Genomic DNA, 17,060 nt, shown 5'->3' with positions numbered 1-17,060 from the left:
ATCCCACTGTTGGCATGGTGATCAAACGGTCATTTCCTCATGTCAGTTCAAAGCTTCAGCTAGTGGAGAGAAGTATCCCAGAAGGCACCACTATGCAAACGAAGAAATTACAGAGTGCCAGGAAGACAGAGACAGCGTGATGAGCTCTCATCATCAGGTACGGTCATTGTATACATTATTCTTTCAACTGATAAAAAAAAGTGGAGTAATATATGGGTATCCAATTATTTTAGAGTTCTCATTTGATCTTAGCAAAACACATAAGTGTATTGTGGATTTTAGGCTGCTTTGTGACGTGTTGAGTTGTATCTAGCTTTGGTTGAGTTAGTGCTAATTACTACTAACTGAGTAAAACAAATATTCTGTTAGTGTTATCCCTACTGCTAGTAGCCTCCTAATATTCCTATTAGAAATCCACAGGGCTGTACTTTGTATTATAACACTGTATTCATACTTATAGAACAGAATGTTCCTTTATTTGGAGAAGTGCTGTAACAAAAGTACTGATATATGCCATAATAGCATTGGGACACATCATTGTTTGTATCACTCCACTTGTCTGTGTTTGTGGCATTCCAGACAGGCAACACGCAATGCTTGATCCTGCTTTGCCTTCATTTGGAACTTCTTTTGTGAACAGAGCAAACATAAACAAAATAACTGGCCATATTTTTGTCTAAATATATGTAAGACAAATGTGTCTGGCATATACAGGTGCATCTCAATAAATTAGAATGTCGTGGAAAAGTTCATTTATTTCAGTAATTCAACTCAAATTGTGAAACTCGTGTATTAAATAAATTCAATGCACACAGACTGAAGTAGTTTAAGTCTTTGGTTCTTTTAATTGTGATGATTTTGGCTCACATTTAACAAAAACCCACCAATTCACTATCTCAAAAAATTAGAATATTTTGACATGCCAATCAGCTAATCAACTCAAAACACCTGCAAAGGTTTCCTGAGCCTTCAAAATGGTCTCTCAGTTTGGTTCACTAGGCTACACAATCATGGGGAAGACTGCTGATCTGACAGTTGTCCAGAAGACAATCATGGACACCCTTCACAAGGAGGGTAAGCCACAAACATTCATTGCCAAAGAAGCTGGCTATTCACAGAGTGCTGTATCCAAGCATGTTAACAGAAAGTTGAGTGGAAGGAAAAAGTGTGGAAGAAAAAGATGCACAACCAACCGAGAGAACCGCAGCCTTATGATTGCCCAGCAAAATCGATTCAAGAATTTGGGTGAACTTCACAAGGAATGGACTGAGGTTGGGGTCAAGGCATCAAGAGCCACCACACACAGACATGTCAAGGAATTTGGCTACAGTTGTTGTATTCCTCTTGTTAAGCCACTCCTGAACCACAGACAACGTCAGAGGCATCTTACCTGGGCTAAGGAGAAGAAGAACTGGACTGTTGCCCAGTGGTCCAAAGTCCTCTTTTCAGATGAGAGCAAGTTTTGTATTTCATTTGGAAACCAAGGTTCTAGAGTCTGGAGGAAGGGTGGAGAAGCTCATAGCCCAAGTTGCTTGAAGTCCACTGTTAAGTTTCCACAGTCTGTGATGATTTGGGGTGCAATGTCATCTGCTGGTGTTGGTCCATTGTGTTTTTTGAAAACCAAAGTCACTGCACCCGTTTACCAAGAAATTTTGGAGCACTTCATGCTTCCTTCTGCTGACCAGCTTTTTAAAGATGCTGATTTCATTTTCCAGCAGGATTTGGCACCTGCCCACACTGCCAAAAGCACCAAAAGTTGGTTAAATGACCATGGTGTTGGTGTGCTTGACTGGCCAGTAAACTCACCAGACCTGAACCCCATAGAGAATCTATGGGGTATTGTCAAGAGGAAAATGAGAAACAAGAGACCAAAAAATGCAGATGAGCTGAAGGCCACTGTCAAAGAAACCTGGGCTTCCACACCACCACAGCAGTGCCACAAACTGATCACCTCCATGCCATGCCGAATTGAGGCAGTAATTAAAGCAAAAGGAGCCCCTACCAAGTATTGAGTACATATACAGTAAATGAACATACTTTCCAGAAGGCCAACAATTCACTAAAAATGTTTTTTTTATTGGTCTTATGATGTATTCTAATTTTTTGAGATAGTGAATTGGTGGGTTTTTGTTAAATGTGAGCCAAAATCATCACAATAAAAAGAACCAAAGACTTAAACTACTTCAGTCTGTGTGCATTGAATTTATTTAATACACGAGTTTCACAATTTGAGTTGAATTACTGAAATAAATGAACTTTTCCACGGCATTCTAATTTATTGAGATGCACCTGTACACTGATCAGCCACAACATTAAAACCACCTGCCTAATATTGTGTAGGTCCCCCTCATGCCACCAAAACAGCGCTAACCCGCATCTCAGAATACCATTCTGAGATGCTATTCTTCTCACCACAATTATACAGAGCCGTTATCTGAGTTACCGAAGACTTTGTCAGTTCAAACCAGTCTGGCCATTCTCTGTTGACCTCTCTCATCAACAAGGCATTTCCATCTGCATAACTGCCGCTCACTGGATGTTTTTTGTTTTTGCCACCATTCAGGTAAATTCTAGAGACTGTTGTGTGTGAAAATCCCAGGAGATCAGCAGTTACAGAAATACTCAAACCAGCCCATCTGTCACCAACAAACATCCATGCGATTATCTAATCAGCCAATCGTGTGGCAGCAGTGCAGTGCATAAAATCATGCAGATACGGGTCAGGAGCTTCAGGTAATGTTCACATCAACCATCAGAATGGGGAAAAAAAATTATTTCAGTGATTTGGACTGTGGTATGATTTTTGGTGCCAGATGGGCTGGTTTGAGTATTTCTGTAACTGTTGATCTCCTGGGATTTTCATATACAACAGTCTCTAGAATTTACTCAGAATGGTGCCAAAAACAAAAAAAAAACATCCAGTGAGCAGCAGTTCTGCGGATGGAAATGCCTTGTTGACGAGAGAGGTCAGTGGAGAATGGCCAGACTGGTTTGAACTGACAAAGTCTACGGTAACTCAGGTAACGGCTCTGTGCAATTGTGGTGAGAAGAATAGCATCTCAGAATGGTATTCTGAGATGCGGGTTAGCGCTGTTTTGGCGGCATGAGGAGGACCTACACAATATTAGGCAGGTGGTTTAATGTTGTGGCTGATCAGTGTAGATACAGTATGTCTAAAACGTAAGTTATTCAATATTACCTTCTTGTTGCTGTATAAAAACTAATATGATTACATTTAAAAACACATTTACAGTATATTGCTACATTTAAGGCTCTCATTCACACTGGAATGCTGTTTTCCTCCACCAAAAATTTAGCATTTAGAAAACCCTCTCCAGTACAACATGCTTTGGAAAACTTTGATGTTTGGAGTGGGTGTAGCCTCAAAATCATGCTGTCGGCCCTGTATGGCTGATATTCAGCAGAACAGTATTGATTAAGTATCTCTAGATAGTAGACATCCACAGTGCAGTACTTTTTATTCTAACACTATATTCTTAAATTAATCAGTTGTTTATTCAGTAATTACAATGTAATCTTTATCTCTAAAAAGTTGTCACATTGTCTGTCTCACATGTAGTCTCTCATTCTGTCTTTCACAGAAGAGATAATGGAGATGACTTTATTGTCCATCACAGTGTGGCTTACTCACTTCCTCTTTGCCTCGGCTCTATATTTCAACACAACTACAACAACACAACTGCCAACAAACACCCTGAGTGACTATACTGAAAACACACATATCACTGGGGCAACAACAGAAACAAACCCAGAACCCAGAATACTGATAAATACAACAGCTTTGTCACCTCAGACCATGACATCACAGAACAACACAGTTGCTACAGCTATGCATGTGGCATTTACAGAAGAAGCAAAATACATGCATCAGTTCAATGGCAGCAATGAATCTCAGAATTACATTATGGATATCACAAAAGGACCAGATGAAGGGAGCGTTAGCAGTGCTAGTAATGTTATAATGCACACAAATACAAGTCCAATGGATACCACAGTTTCTTCGAACCCTGCAAGACTGATACTAAAAAAGGATGACAATGAAACAGGAACAAGGTCAAGCACACATAACACAAGTTACGACAGTGACAGGCACACCAGTTTGGGCAAAGTTCTGGACACACAGACTACCAATGCAGTCACACAGTCCTTATCAGACCTTTCCAATACTGTCACAACAGGGGTAGGGGATGAGAGAACGAAAGCTGATGAAGGAAATTATGAAATGTACTCCACCCAATCAACATTTGCTAATTTGAACGAGGAGTCAAGAGGAACACAAGTCACAGAGGGAAGTTATAGCCTAACAAGTGAACATAGAGTTCCACTGCACAGTGAGCAACATTACAACACAGGACAAAGTACAACAGAAGTGAGTACTGCAACACCGAAAACAAGGAACAACTGGATAACTCCACACAACACAAACACACCAAAGACTACCTCTGCTTACACAACACATGACCTTACTGTTACAGACAAAACTGAATATCACACCTCAATACCTGTCCTTGTAGCAAAAAATGGTGGATACTGGACAGAGCAGCCCAGACGAGAGTACAGTACAGACTCTACAACACAGCAGAGTTTATACAGACTCATACTCTCTACAGCACACATTGAAAGAGAAAATAGGACTGAAACAGACACCCTAGACACACCCAGTGGCATCACCATAAACAACAGCACTATCATAGCTAATGTTATAACAGACAATAGCACAAATGCCACAACCGACAAAACGAACAAAACTGACAGAGACAATACAATGTTGCCCAACTGTTTTAACACAAACTCAGAACCTCAGTTTCTGCAATCAAGGCTGGTCTGCTTCATCACAATGTGGACTCTGGCAATGACTGCTTCAGTTTTCCTTGGAATATCTATTTTCTTGTGCGTGCGTCTGTCAGTCGTTAAAGAGAGGATGAAACACAGGGGAAGAGGACAAAAAGAGAAGGGAGGACCGAAGTGGGAGAAAGAGAGCCTCTGGGCCATCCCCAAAGGATCGGTGCAGGAGAGAGTGGAATTCTGGTATGTCAATGGATCTACACTGGAGGCAGACAGGAAGGAGAAGCAAAGAAAAAGTGTGGAGAGACTCAAGAGGAAAAATAATAATGACAAGAACGAATTGTGGATCCAGCCTAGGGTTACTATGGATGATTTATCAGATTTTTGGTTTGCAAATAGAAGAATAAAGGAGGAGAGGAGAGAGGACAGAGACAACATTGAAAGAGAGCATGCTTGCAGAGCTGTGAACAATGTCTACCTTTAGAGAGGAGTTTAGAGGAGAGCTTCTTAACTGGTGGATCGCTACCCAAAAATGGGTCTCTGGACTATTTTGATATGGAAAAAACAATGCTGAATGCAAATAATAAAAGACAACTAATCATATATTGAGCAAAGTTAGGATTGTGTATAGTTGTTAATGCCAAATGTAATGCATCCAATCAAACTCAAACAAAATCAAAATATGTTATTTTGATGCAAATTCATCTGTCACTTGGTAAAGATAGATGCCAATGTGAATATTGTAAGACATGCCCTCTTCCTTGAAAACCATGAACAGCACATTAATAATAATAATAATAATAATAAAACGTATTTATTTTTTTACACTTTATTAGGAACACCTGTATACCTACATATTTATGAAATTATCTAATCAGCCAATCATGTGGCAGCAGTCCAGTGCATAACATTATTCAGATATGGGTCAGGAGCTTCAGTTAATGTTCACATCAACCATCAGAATGGAAAAAAATGTGACCTCATTGATTTCGACCATGGCATGATTGTTGGTGCCAGATGGGCTAGTTTGAGTATTTCTGTAACTGCTGATCTCCTGAGATTTTCATGCACAACAGTCTCTAGAGTTACTCAGAATGGTGCCAAAAAAATAAATAAGAAAACCAAAATAAAATCCAGTTGGCAGCAGTTATGTGGACAGGAACGCCTTCTTGATGAGAGACATCAGCGGAGAATGGCCAGACTGGTTCGAGCTGACAGAAAGGCTATAATAACTCAGATAACAACGTTTTTCAAGACTTTTTCATGGTAATAGCCTATTGATAAATATATAAACACAAATTTGGTTCTGTGTTAGATTGCCATTTGATGTCTATCAATGTAAATTCTGAGTTGTGAAGCAAAACCAGTTGAGAGACACTGGTTTAGACAGTTCTCCAATATTCGGCCTAAAACAAAAGGGTGCTTTGATGGATACTTTCTGTGAGGAGTACACTTAGAATTTTCAAGCTTATATAGGGTACATTGGATGGAAATGCAGTTCAGTAAATCAGTCGAACAATATTGTCTAGATTTCAAAAACCTGGAATGTGGCCAAATGAGAATGACGTGACTCCAGAAAGATAAATTAGGACTTCCCCTTTCATAGAAAAGTTTGGTGTGGCCAACTTTAACCACAGAACATATTGATCCAACACTTAAACATCTGAACATCACAATATTCCATTCACACCACACCCAAAACTTTTTTACAGATATATTTTGATTTGTGTATTGTATTTAATTATGACACCAAAAAGCAATAATTTAAAATAATTTAAATAATTTAAAGGACTATCCTGTTCTTTAAATTCTGATGCTTTTTATATACAGGAACACCACTATCTGCTAATTATCACTACAGGTGCATCTCAGAAAATTAGAATATCGTGGAAAAGTTCCTTAATTTAATTCAAAAAGTGGAATTTTCATATATTCTAGATTCATTACACATAAAGTGAAATATTTCAAGCCTTTTTTTGTTTTAATCTTGATGATTACAGCTTACAGCTCATGGAAATCAAAAATCTAGTATCTCAAAATATTAGAATAAAGAATTTATAATACAGAAATGTCGACCTTCTGAAATGTTAATTTATGCACTCAATACTTGGTCGGGGCTCCTTTTGCACGAATTACTGCATCAGTGCGGCATGGCATGAAGGCAATCAGCCTGTGGCACTGCTGAGGTGTTGTGGAAGCCTAGGTTGCTTTGATAGCAGCCTTCAGCTCGTCTGTATGATTGGGTCTTTTGCTTCTCATTTTCCTCTTGACAATACCCCATAGATTCTCTATGGGGTTTAGGTCAGGTGAGTTGGCTGGCCAATCAAGCACAGTAATACCATGGTCAGCAAACCAGTTACTAGTAGTTTTGGCACTGTGGGCAGGTGCCAAGTCCTGCTGGAAAAGGAAATCAGCATCTCCATAAAGCTTGTCAGCAGATGGAAGCATGAAGTGCACTAAATTCTCCTGGTAGAGGGCTGCATTGACTCTCAACTTGAGAAAACATAGTGGACCAACACCAGCAGATGACATGGCACCCCAAATCATCACTGACTGTGGAAACTTCACACTGGACTTCAAGCAACTTGGATTCTGTGCCTCTCCATTCTTCCTCCAGACTCTGGGACCTTGATTTCCAAATGAAATGCAAAATGTACTGTCATCTGAAAAGAGGACTTTGGACCACTGAGCAACGGTCCAGTTCTTTTTCTCCTTAGCCCAGGTAAGACGCTTCTGACGTTGTCTCTGGTTCAGGAGTGGCTTGACACTAGGAATGTCACTGCCACTGTAATTCATGCAAAATTCTTTATTCTAATATTTTGAGATACTGGATTTTTTTATTTCCATGAGCTGTAAGCCGTAATCATAAAAAAAAAAAAAAAAAAAAAGGCTTGAATTATTTCACTTTGTGTGTAATGAATCTAGAATATATGAAAGTTCACTTTTTGAATTAAATTAGCGAAAAAAATTAACTTTTCCACGATATTCTAATTTTTGGAGATGCACCTGTATATGCTGCCACTTTCACTTTGATAGGACTAGCTGTGGCATGCCCAAGAAAGATTCTAGGGGTGAATACCACAGATAAACACATTTTTGTAAATCTCCCAGTGTTGTCTTATGTGGGTCTTTGTAAACAATATCTTGTGAAATAAAATAAAATAAAAGCAATGTTAAGATATTATGTATTGTGCTAAAATGAAACTTGCAATTAAGAGTACAATTAGAAAATGCTGTTACAATCATCAAACACATGCATGTACACACTCAAACACACACACTTACACATAGATGCTTAACTGTAAAGTTGTGCAGACATAGAGTCAAAACCCACAAACGTGTCAACACACCCATAATAATTTAGAGTGTGATGAAACACTTTGCTTTTTTTTTTGCAACTTTACCAATCTTTCAGCTGCAGCCTCTGTTGGACAGATACACGCTGTGATATGATGAGAACTTGAGAGGGTGGAGAAATTAAAGAGGGCATGTGGTAAGAGAGATAGAGAGGAAGAGAAATAAACAGGATATAGGTGTTCACTACATGTGAAAGTGTGAAGTGGTTCACATGTGCAATTTGGTCTTGGTGGTTGGAGTTTGCAGTGAGTTTACACAGAGATATGAAGGTAAGTGGCAGTCCCACATATTCATCAAAAGACCAAACTGGGCACAACTAGTCACCAAGGTAATATATGGCTGCCATATTAAAAATGTTTGAGGACAGGTAGACCACATAGAAAGAAAGAGTAAAGGTTATATACAGCTTAGAGAGTGACATTAATGCCACACTGTCACTTGAATCATATTCAAGCCATTTTTAAAACTGAAATTTTAACTGAAATAAGCTGCATTCATGAACGTAGAGATGATATAACCAAAATTTTCTCTTTTTGTCATTTAGAATTTAATTCTAAATGTTTATTGTCACTTGAATTGTCTTCAAGCAATTTTGAAAATTAAATCTTTAACTGAAATAAGCTGCATTCATGAACGTAGAGATGATGTAGTCAAAATGTTCTCTTTTCGTCAATTAGAATTTAATTCTAAATGTTAGCAGGTCTGTGCTTTGATAAAATGGACACAAGTGTTGAATAATTTATGTGCCCAATCATGCAGCTCCATTAAGATTCATGAGACTCAAAGAAACTTAAAGCAGAAGAAAATTCATGATTTAAAGTGCTAATTGGGTGACTAACTATCTTTTTTCTTCACTGTGCCACGTTTATGTCACTGAAGCTGAAATCTCCCTTGCTACATTAAGAGAGAGAGAGAGAGAAAGTGGAAGAACACGGCTGTGTAAAACTTTCCGACCTAGATTCATGCAAGATTACTCCAGCAGAACGATTACTACGCAAGAAGATGAGAACCTGAAGATGAACTTATGAAAGCTTCGGCTAACAGTATTCCTTTTACTTCAGCATTTCACATTGTAGAGCCACAAAAGAGGACAAGACAATATCTGCTCTCACTATCTTGTTCTAAGACTGAGATCACAATAGAAAGCTCCTAGAGTTTTCCTTGAGTGACCTTTCAGCCAATATATACAACATGAGACTAGATTTTAGCCATTTACTGCTGTCTCTTGCTACTGGACTTTGTTTCAATTTAATTTATGCACAAGAGAGAAATGAGACAGACACAAATGTCACCACTACATTACTGAATTATAAGACTGTGGATGCAACCTTAAGTCCTGAAGTCACTGTTGCATTTATACCTGAAAATGTTGTCACTGAATTACCAACAACATCAGATCAGAATCATGCAGTCTCCACTCCTGAAAATGAAATGAGCACCATACATGAAGAGCCAACAGTTGAGGCTACTACGCTACTCATTACTGAGACTGAACAAACAACAAGCCAGACAAAACCAAAGTCTGATTCTGAAGGAACAACTGCTCAAGGACAACACACCACAATGGCCTTGGAGCCAATGGAAGCAAGCACCACTGCTGTGGCTGTTAGGATAGAAACAGGTATGACTGCACCAATAACTTCAGAATACCTGCCAAGCACAAGTCGATATGAAACCACTGTTGGCTTTATTAATTATGAGTTGACCAGTGCTATGGAACACAGAGTTGAGATCACCACAGAAACGTTTGCCTTGACTACAGCTTCAACGGCACAGAATTCCACACCCAACACTTCACAACCACCTGCAGAAGGAACTGAGTCCCTGATCATCACGTCCAGCCCCGAGGACACCACGTTCCTCACTACTACCACAGAAGCCTCCACATCAACTCTGATCTCCACCTCAAAGTTCTTCTTTCGTGGTGCTCCTGACCTACATCATTCACTGTCTGTAGATGAATCAGTTTCCACCCATTTAACACCTATCTTGCATACACAGACCAACTGGCTATTAATAATAATAGTGTGTGTAATCATCATTTGTGTGCTGTTAGGAGTCTTCCTTTTTTTTGTCAAATGGCGAAAGAAAAACGCCTCGCACAAGTTCAGCCCAGGGTACGTGAACGGACGAAGCAAACGGTCCATGAAAAAGAAAGGGGCAGAGGATGATGCGTGGGCTGGGCCTGTGAATCTAGAGGCTGGAGAGAGAGTGGATTGCGATGGAAAAGAACAGAGGGATCTGCTGTCTGATGAGGGGAGAGGGGATGGAGATGATATGCCGCTCAGCACATTTGCTACCCTGGAATCAGGTGACACATCTAACGGTGGAGTGGGTGGGGACGGAACCACAGAGGCAAAGAAATGGGAGGAGCAGGAGCCTCTGCTTTACATAGATGAGGATTTGGAGGAAGCAGTGGCAGAGAATGAGAGACAGAAAGGAGATAAAAACAGTGGGAGACCGGCTGTGAAAGAAATTTAAGCGTTCTGTCTCACCACAGATGTTTAAAAGTTATCTTCTGTTCACAGAACTGACTTTTAATCATAGGTTTAATAGAATTGATGATTTTGATTACTTAATGTCTTGATTTCTTTTTGTCATAAAGAAGGACTAAATAATAACTGTGTTTAATGTAACTCAATAATGGTGCAATGTTTAACTGCTGCTTTACACTTCTTGCTCACTTTCCTTAATCTGAATATTAGTTGATTTTTCACACTTCCTGATCTTATCAAATGATGTCCAAATATGCAATCAAATGAATCTGAAGAAAAAATTATGAAATACAAAATTGAAAAAATAAAATAAAATAATAATAATAATAATTACACAAAACATTTTGGCACTTCCTATGGCCACCAATGGTGCAGTATTTTTCTGTAACTTTATGCATCTTTTTGGTGTGGATACCAACATATTTACATTTTCTAAATTTTATGTTTTGGCAGCAAATATGTATTATTTGAAAGAAAATGCAACAGTGACACTACTTTTTTCTTCTTCTTTCCATTGCTGTTTATATTTGAATTGAACAACCAAATAAATATCATACAAACTGTTCAGATTTGTCCGACTGGATGGGGTTTTCCATTAAAATCTCTTAAAGAGGTATTTAAAAACAAGAGAATTTCTGATCTGCTTGGTGATTTCAGGCATTACAGCTCCAAAATTCTAGGGTAAGAGCACTAACATTGTGACACTGTTTGCTAGCTGGATATTTTAAGAATCCGATGGATGCCTTGGCATGCCTCTTTAACACTATAATTACTCATAACAACACAAATGTGACAAGTATCTGCCAAAAAAATAAAAAAATAAATGAGAAAAATTCTGAACACAAGGCATTTTTCACCAAATAAAATGACATTACAGATGACCAACAGATGGAGCTCCTGACCATGTTTTCAACGATAGAAAGAAAGAAAGAAAGAGGTAATGTAAGTTCCCAGTCAGGCTCAAATTAAATTGGTCAAAAAGTTACAGTAACTTAAGTTCACAAATCTTTTTATTTACTTACCTCAATAAATTTAGTTACATTTTTTAATTACATATTTTACTCATCAAAAAGTGTCTCTCACAAGAGATCTGTAAAGGGTATATACTGATGGTGTGTTTAATAGACTAAAGATATAAAGAATAAATAGAAAGATACACACAGAGGACTGCAAAACCTCAAATGTGTGTTGCTGCCCAGCTTACTGTTAACATCCATCAGAACTGTTTGGACACAACCAAGGGAAAGAGGGAGGGAGGATCAGCAAGGGGAGGAGGGTCTTGGAAATAACAGATTCTCTAGAGACTAGAGGGAAGAGGTGGAGAGAGAGAAAGAGAGAGAGAGAGTACATCTGGAAGTTATTTGGAACAAGAGAGAGAGGCAGGAAAATAGCTGATAGAAAAGATAGAGGACCAAAGAGAACCAAGAATTAGTCGTTACGATTGAGGGGACAGAAAAACACTAACAAGCAAACAAATACTTTTATGTCCTTTGTGTTACCTACAAAAGAATCTACAAGAGGAATCCTGGAGAGAAATGAAAGAGCCTAAAGGAATTGAAAAACAAAGAAAGGGAAACACTGTGTGAGGAATTTTGTATCCCACAAAACTGAAGGACAAATATTTCAAGTTCACTTAAGTGTTTATGGTTTTGTTGCACCTTATGAAGAGTGATCAACAGTCAGAAGAACTAGAGGAATTCTAGAGCGGAGAACAGCCTATGAATAAATAACGTAAGATTTCATCAGTACAAAAAGACAATATAGAAGCACTTTGGACAAAGTGAAAATTGAACTCCTTGAATTCCTGGAAGCCTTTCAATTACCTGTCAGTCTCTTTTTGGTCTCCATCTAATTAAAGGTAAAGCAACTTTCTTTGCTTCTTGCTTGAAGTAAATCATGGAGACATTAAAAACAAAGATCTGTATACTGTTTATGAACTGAAATCACATCCCTCCCTTTAACTCAAACATAGTTTATATCTCTGATGCTGAAGCAGACCAGTAGACCAGAGAAAACAAGCACCAATCTGATTCTCTATCATCACTATAGTTTATGCAAACCCACAATTTACTATAAATAAAATTTACATTATAAAAGCTAAACGTTCGCAGGGTTGGGAGGGTTACCTTTGAAATGTATTCCAATACATGCTGTAAAATGTAATTTGTAACGTATTCCGTTAGATTACTCAAGGTCAGTAACGTGTTCTAAATACTTTGGATTACTTCTTCAGCACTGGTAGATTTTTTCACTTGTTTTGACTATAAAAACTCTATCAGTACAGTGAGACAAAATACACATGTTAAAAATACATTCTCTGAAAAACCTAAATATCTTATGCAGTGTTGTTTCTAAAACAAGATCAATCAAACTGATCTTGTTTTAAGGATTTTTAGGTATTTTTACAGGAAAACAATACAAAAATTATCATCAAGAATAAGATTTTTGCCCTAATATCAAAGGTCTTAAAAGAAAAAATGAAATTATGATCTAATATGATTGTGCCTGGTAACGTGCATGTAAAATGGCTAGAAATAGCATTTTAGATTAGCGTAAAGCTGACAGTTTACACAAAGTTTATTTCTATTTCTTCTGCTCCAAACTTACTTCAAACTTACTTCTCTGTCTGCTCGTATAAATGTAACACATCATAAGAAAGTGTTTCACCGCTGTTCAAATGCACTTTGGATCGCATCATTTATATATATAAATGTTTTCCATCTGAAAGGACTAAATATTATCCCGTTACATGAATTCTGTTACTCCCCAACCCTGAACGTTCGTTGGTATTATACATTTATATCAGATAATGTTTTTTTAATTAGTACAATAAAAATAAGTTCATTTTGGTGCTTCACCAGGGAGAAGACTGTAGGCTGATTTGACTCTTTTACATGCATTTTGGAATCACAAGAAAAGTGGGTTTTTTGCCTGCTTGATCTCATATGTGAAGAACTCCATTTAAATTCACACATACATATGATCCCAATTTACAGAACCATTACTGACATACCAGTGAAATCAGATAATAATGCATGTGCTGCCCAACTTTGAGGCAGCTTATATGTTTACATTTTTGCCCCATAATTTATTCTGTGGTCACATGTGGATCATATCAGTGGAACACAACAGCATTTTATGGGCAAAATAACCACCAACATGATTATAATGTTTATATAATGGGATATATTACTAGACGTCCACTATATTCTTTAAGTTTAAAGTATAGAAGGAGGCTCTAATAATTATTTAAACATGGAAAATAATGGCTTTAGAGATAATGCTATCAGCAGTACAACACAAGGGTGGTTTCTTCCTGCCTGGAAACAGCACTTCCTCTCCATGAAAGAGTTGAGGAGAGTGTGAAAGTTTACACATGTTAAAAGCACACACAGGAACAGTGTTATTATAGTTAACTAAAACTGAAACTAAAACTAAATAAAAACATTTCTGTTAACTAAAATAAAAATAAAAAAACTGAAATTATTGGAAAAAAATGAAACTAATCTAAAATACTTTTTCATAACTCCAAAACTAACTAAAACAAAAATGGTCTCAAATTCATTTTAGTTTTAGTTTTTGATATACTAGGGTGAATATAGGCAAAGTGGGACACTGCCCTAAGAAATATAATGATGTTTGACTTTTTAAATGATACCAGTAAACGTTCAGCTTTGGCAGGCATAAAAAAATACTAAAACTAAAACTAAAATAAAAACTAACTAAACTGAAACTGAGAAAACTAAAACTAACAGAAAAACTGTGAAAACCAACGAAAACTAGAACTAATTTGGAATGACAAATTGAATATAAAATAGAAATAAAAACTAAATAAAAATTTAAAACTACAATAACACTGCACAGGAACACATATGCTATACATTTTATATTGCTATTTGGTGACCCTGTTCCTGTCTTTCTTCTTGAATGCAGAATGTCTGCATCACGAGGTTGCCTCTGCTGTGTGAAGTACCTCATGTTTATCTTTAACCTCATTTTCTGGGTTTGTACGAATTCCTTTACTGTTTTAGGGTTCTGTCAAATATAATTTTTTAGATTGCTGGTCCATGTTTAGCTGAACATAGTTTCACCATATCATGCTTTAAAGGGATAGGTCATCCAAAAATGTCATCATTTACTCACCTTATGTCATTTCCAAACTGTTTGACTTCCTTCAGTGGAGCACAAAATAAAGTATTTTGTAGAATGCTTATGCTGCCCTTTTCCACATAAACGTAAATCAGGGGCTGAGACTGAATGTGCACAACCTCAAAAGAGATTTGAACTAATCACACTGTGAATTTGGCAACAGGAGGTGGAAAGCTCTGCCCTTACAAAAATCGCAAACTTGCGGCAAATTGTCTATTGTTGCCAGAGGTTCACAACTACCTGAGAACAACTGCAAACTTCTGGCAAACATTTGCGGCGAATCAAAAGCTAATTTGCATGTGAAAATAACGAGAGGCACATTTGCAGCAAGCCACTGCTAACAGTCAAATGCTGAGTTCAGAATGGCATACTACCATACTACTCTCACTATTTCTGCCATAGACAGACATAGCAGAAGTAATAGGAGTGGTATGGGTAGTATGCCATTCTGAACTCACCCAAAGCCTTTGTAGAAAGTCAGTCCACTGATGGCCCTCTTTGGAACATCTTGGGAAGCTATTTTTCTATGTAAACAAGAGACATACAAGTGCAGCTACTATCTACTTGAATGGGGAAAGACCGAAATATCCAAAACGGCTAGTCAAGATTACGATAAGAGAACATATTCCAAAGCAGCAGTAAAATCTGACAACACTGGTATCATTAATTGTGCTAATTTACCTCAGATTCTCCAGTTGATTGACAGGCAATGCCTGTATCTAAAAGGTGATTGGCTGTTTTACCTGTAAGGTAGAACTTCCTTTCTACATCCAATGACTGTTGAGTTCCTGTTTCTCCTATTCATTTTAATAGAAGTGGCCCGTCTCTGCTAAATAGTCTCTATCCCAGTGGCCGAAACTGGAAGTGTTGTTGAGGTGAAGAAATGCATATTTTATTACATTTTTAATATTTTATTTTATTAAAAATGTAACCTCAACATCACAGTTACTATTGTTTATGTGAATGCAACTTCTTCCTGGTTTCCATTCAATCCCACTGAATGGATGCAAAAGGATGACACTTTTCAATAATTCGGCATTATGGGGTTGATTTTAGGGCACATGAACATTCAGAAGCAGCATGTCAATTTCCTGTGTGATCATGTTGCAATATTTCCTTGTGTTCCACAGAAGAGAGAAAGTCATACATTTGGAACATTTTGGTGGCCTTGCCTTCGCTCTCGCTAATGAGTTTGAATGCCATTTTCATCTCTGAGTAGAATGCCCAGATATGTAATATGGGAATTCAAATATGTCCAAAATATGTAAGAATATATACTTACAATTATTGAATAGGTAGCACAAACATGTCCGTTATAGTTTAATTTAAGCAATGTGGGCCAACATTTGTTTATCAGAAACACTTTATTTACTAAACAGTTTTGTGGAGTCATTCAATGAGCATGTTGATTTTTAGTTTTTACCTGTATTTGTTTTTGCAGCTGGGAGGGTGTGGCTTATTTGGTGTTGGGGTGTGGCTCGCCTTCACACAATCAGAGTTTTCATCTCTTCCACTGTCCTTTCCTTCACTCTCTGCTGCCAACCTATTGCTTGTTGCTGGAGGTGTTACCATGGTGACAGGGTTTCTTGGATGCCTTGGTGCTCTGAAAGAGCAGAGATGTCTATTGATGACGGTAATGTACCTGGATCTGTACAGATTTCATGTGGACAAGCTAGGCTGTCAAAATACCTCCTCTGTTTTTTAAAATTAACATGCAACAAAATTGACCGTTTACTTTCTTAATCCATAAATCCAGTTTTTACGGTGAACATTTCATCGTTGCACAATACTGCAAAAAATTAATAAATAAATAAAAAAAATATATATATATATATATATATAAAAATGAAAATATATAACTTGCTCTTCCTCTGAAAATACTTTTCTTTGCCGCAGACAACACACAGTACAATGTTAAATAATATTTAAATAGCAAACTCACATTCAGCCTTCAGGTCTGGCTTCATTATTCATATTCCGATGGATAAAATAATGACCTGTCCTACAGTTTTTCTCGTTGAATATCCTGTTTTACATGGAAATATGTTGCAATACAGAGTAAAATGGGTTGCGAATAGAGTTTCATGTTGCCTTTAAAATATATACTCTTGCTATCCTGATATCTCTGTATATTGTGCTCTAATAGTTCTTTCTTTTGCAGTTTTTTGTAATCCTCTTGTTCCTTGTTCTGACCGAAGTGACTCTGATTGTGATTTTGAGTGTCTATCATAAAGAGGTGAGAGTCTGACATCT

At 37.5% G+C, this 17,060-nt stretch overlaps 2 protein-coding genes across 9 annotated transcripts in view; both read left to right on the top strand.

Annotated features, from left to right (window-relative positions):
• Positions 1-9: 9 nt before the first annotated feature.
• Positions 10-11,223, top strand: LOC127451801 (mucin-17-like). 7 transcript variants are annotated; one of them, XR_007899147.1, is made up of 5 exons: positions 60-157; positions 2,564-2,733; positions 2,873-3,020; positions 3,603-8,432; positions 9,043-11,223. XR_007899147.1 is itself a non-coding variant. In XM_051716748.1 (3 exons), the coding sequence occupies exon 3, from the start codon at positions 9,355-9,357 to the stop codon at positions 10,642-10,644; it is 1,290 nt and encodes a 429-aa protein (XP_051572708.1). In that variant the 5' UTR covers positions 16-157; positions 3,603-8,432; positions 9,043-9,354; the 3' UTR covers positions 10,645-11,223. The 7 variants fall into 7 exon arrangements, 1 of the variants encoding a protein (XP_051572708.1); XR_007899148.1 differs by lacking the exons at positions 2,564-2,733; positions 2,873-3,020 and having other exon boundaries at positions 10-157; positions 3,603-7,528; positions 8,222-8,432; XR_007899146.1 differs by lacking the exon at positions 2,564-2,733 and having other exon boundaries at positions 21-157; positions 2,923-3,020.
• Positions 11,224-11,968: 745 nt separating this feature from the next.
• The window catches only part of LOC127451814 (tetraspanin-4-like), a 7,887-nt gene continuing 2,795 nt past the window's right edge, over positions 11,969-17,060 (top strand). Inside the window, exons 1-4 of one of the 2 annotated variants that reach the window (XM_051716774.1) lie at positions 11,969-12,389; positions 14,592-14,661; positions 16,249-16,440; positions 16,969-17,043. In XM_051716774.1, the coding sequence (XP_051572734.1) occupies positions 14,593-14,661; positions 16,249-16,440; positions 16,969-17,043 (336 nt within the window). In that variant the 5' untranslated portion in view covers positions 11,969-12,389; position 14,592. Of the gene's footprint in view, positions 12,517-14,591; positions 14,662-16,248; positions 16,441-16,968; positions 17,044-17,060 lie in introns of both variants that reach the window. The other variant, XM_051716773.1, reaches the window with a different exon arrangement.

This window comes from Myxocyprinus asiaticus, chromosome 14 (assembly GCF_019703515.2).
Source record: "Myxocyprinus asiaticus isolate MX2 ecotype Aquarium Trade chromosome 14, UBuf_Myxa_2, whole genome shotgun sequence".
In the NCBI taxonomy this organism is placed as follows: domain Eukaryota; kingdom Metazoa; phylum Chordata; class Actinopteri; order Cypriniformes; family Catostomidae; genus Myxocyprinus; species Myxocyprinus asiaticus.
This window is presented reverse-complemented; position numbering and strand designations above follow the sequence as displayed.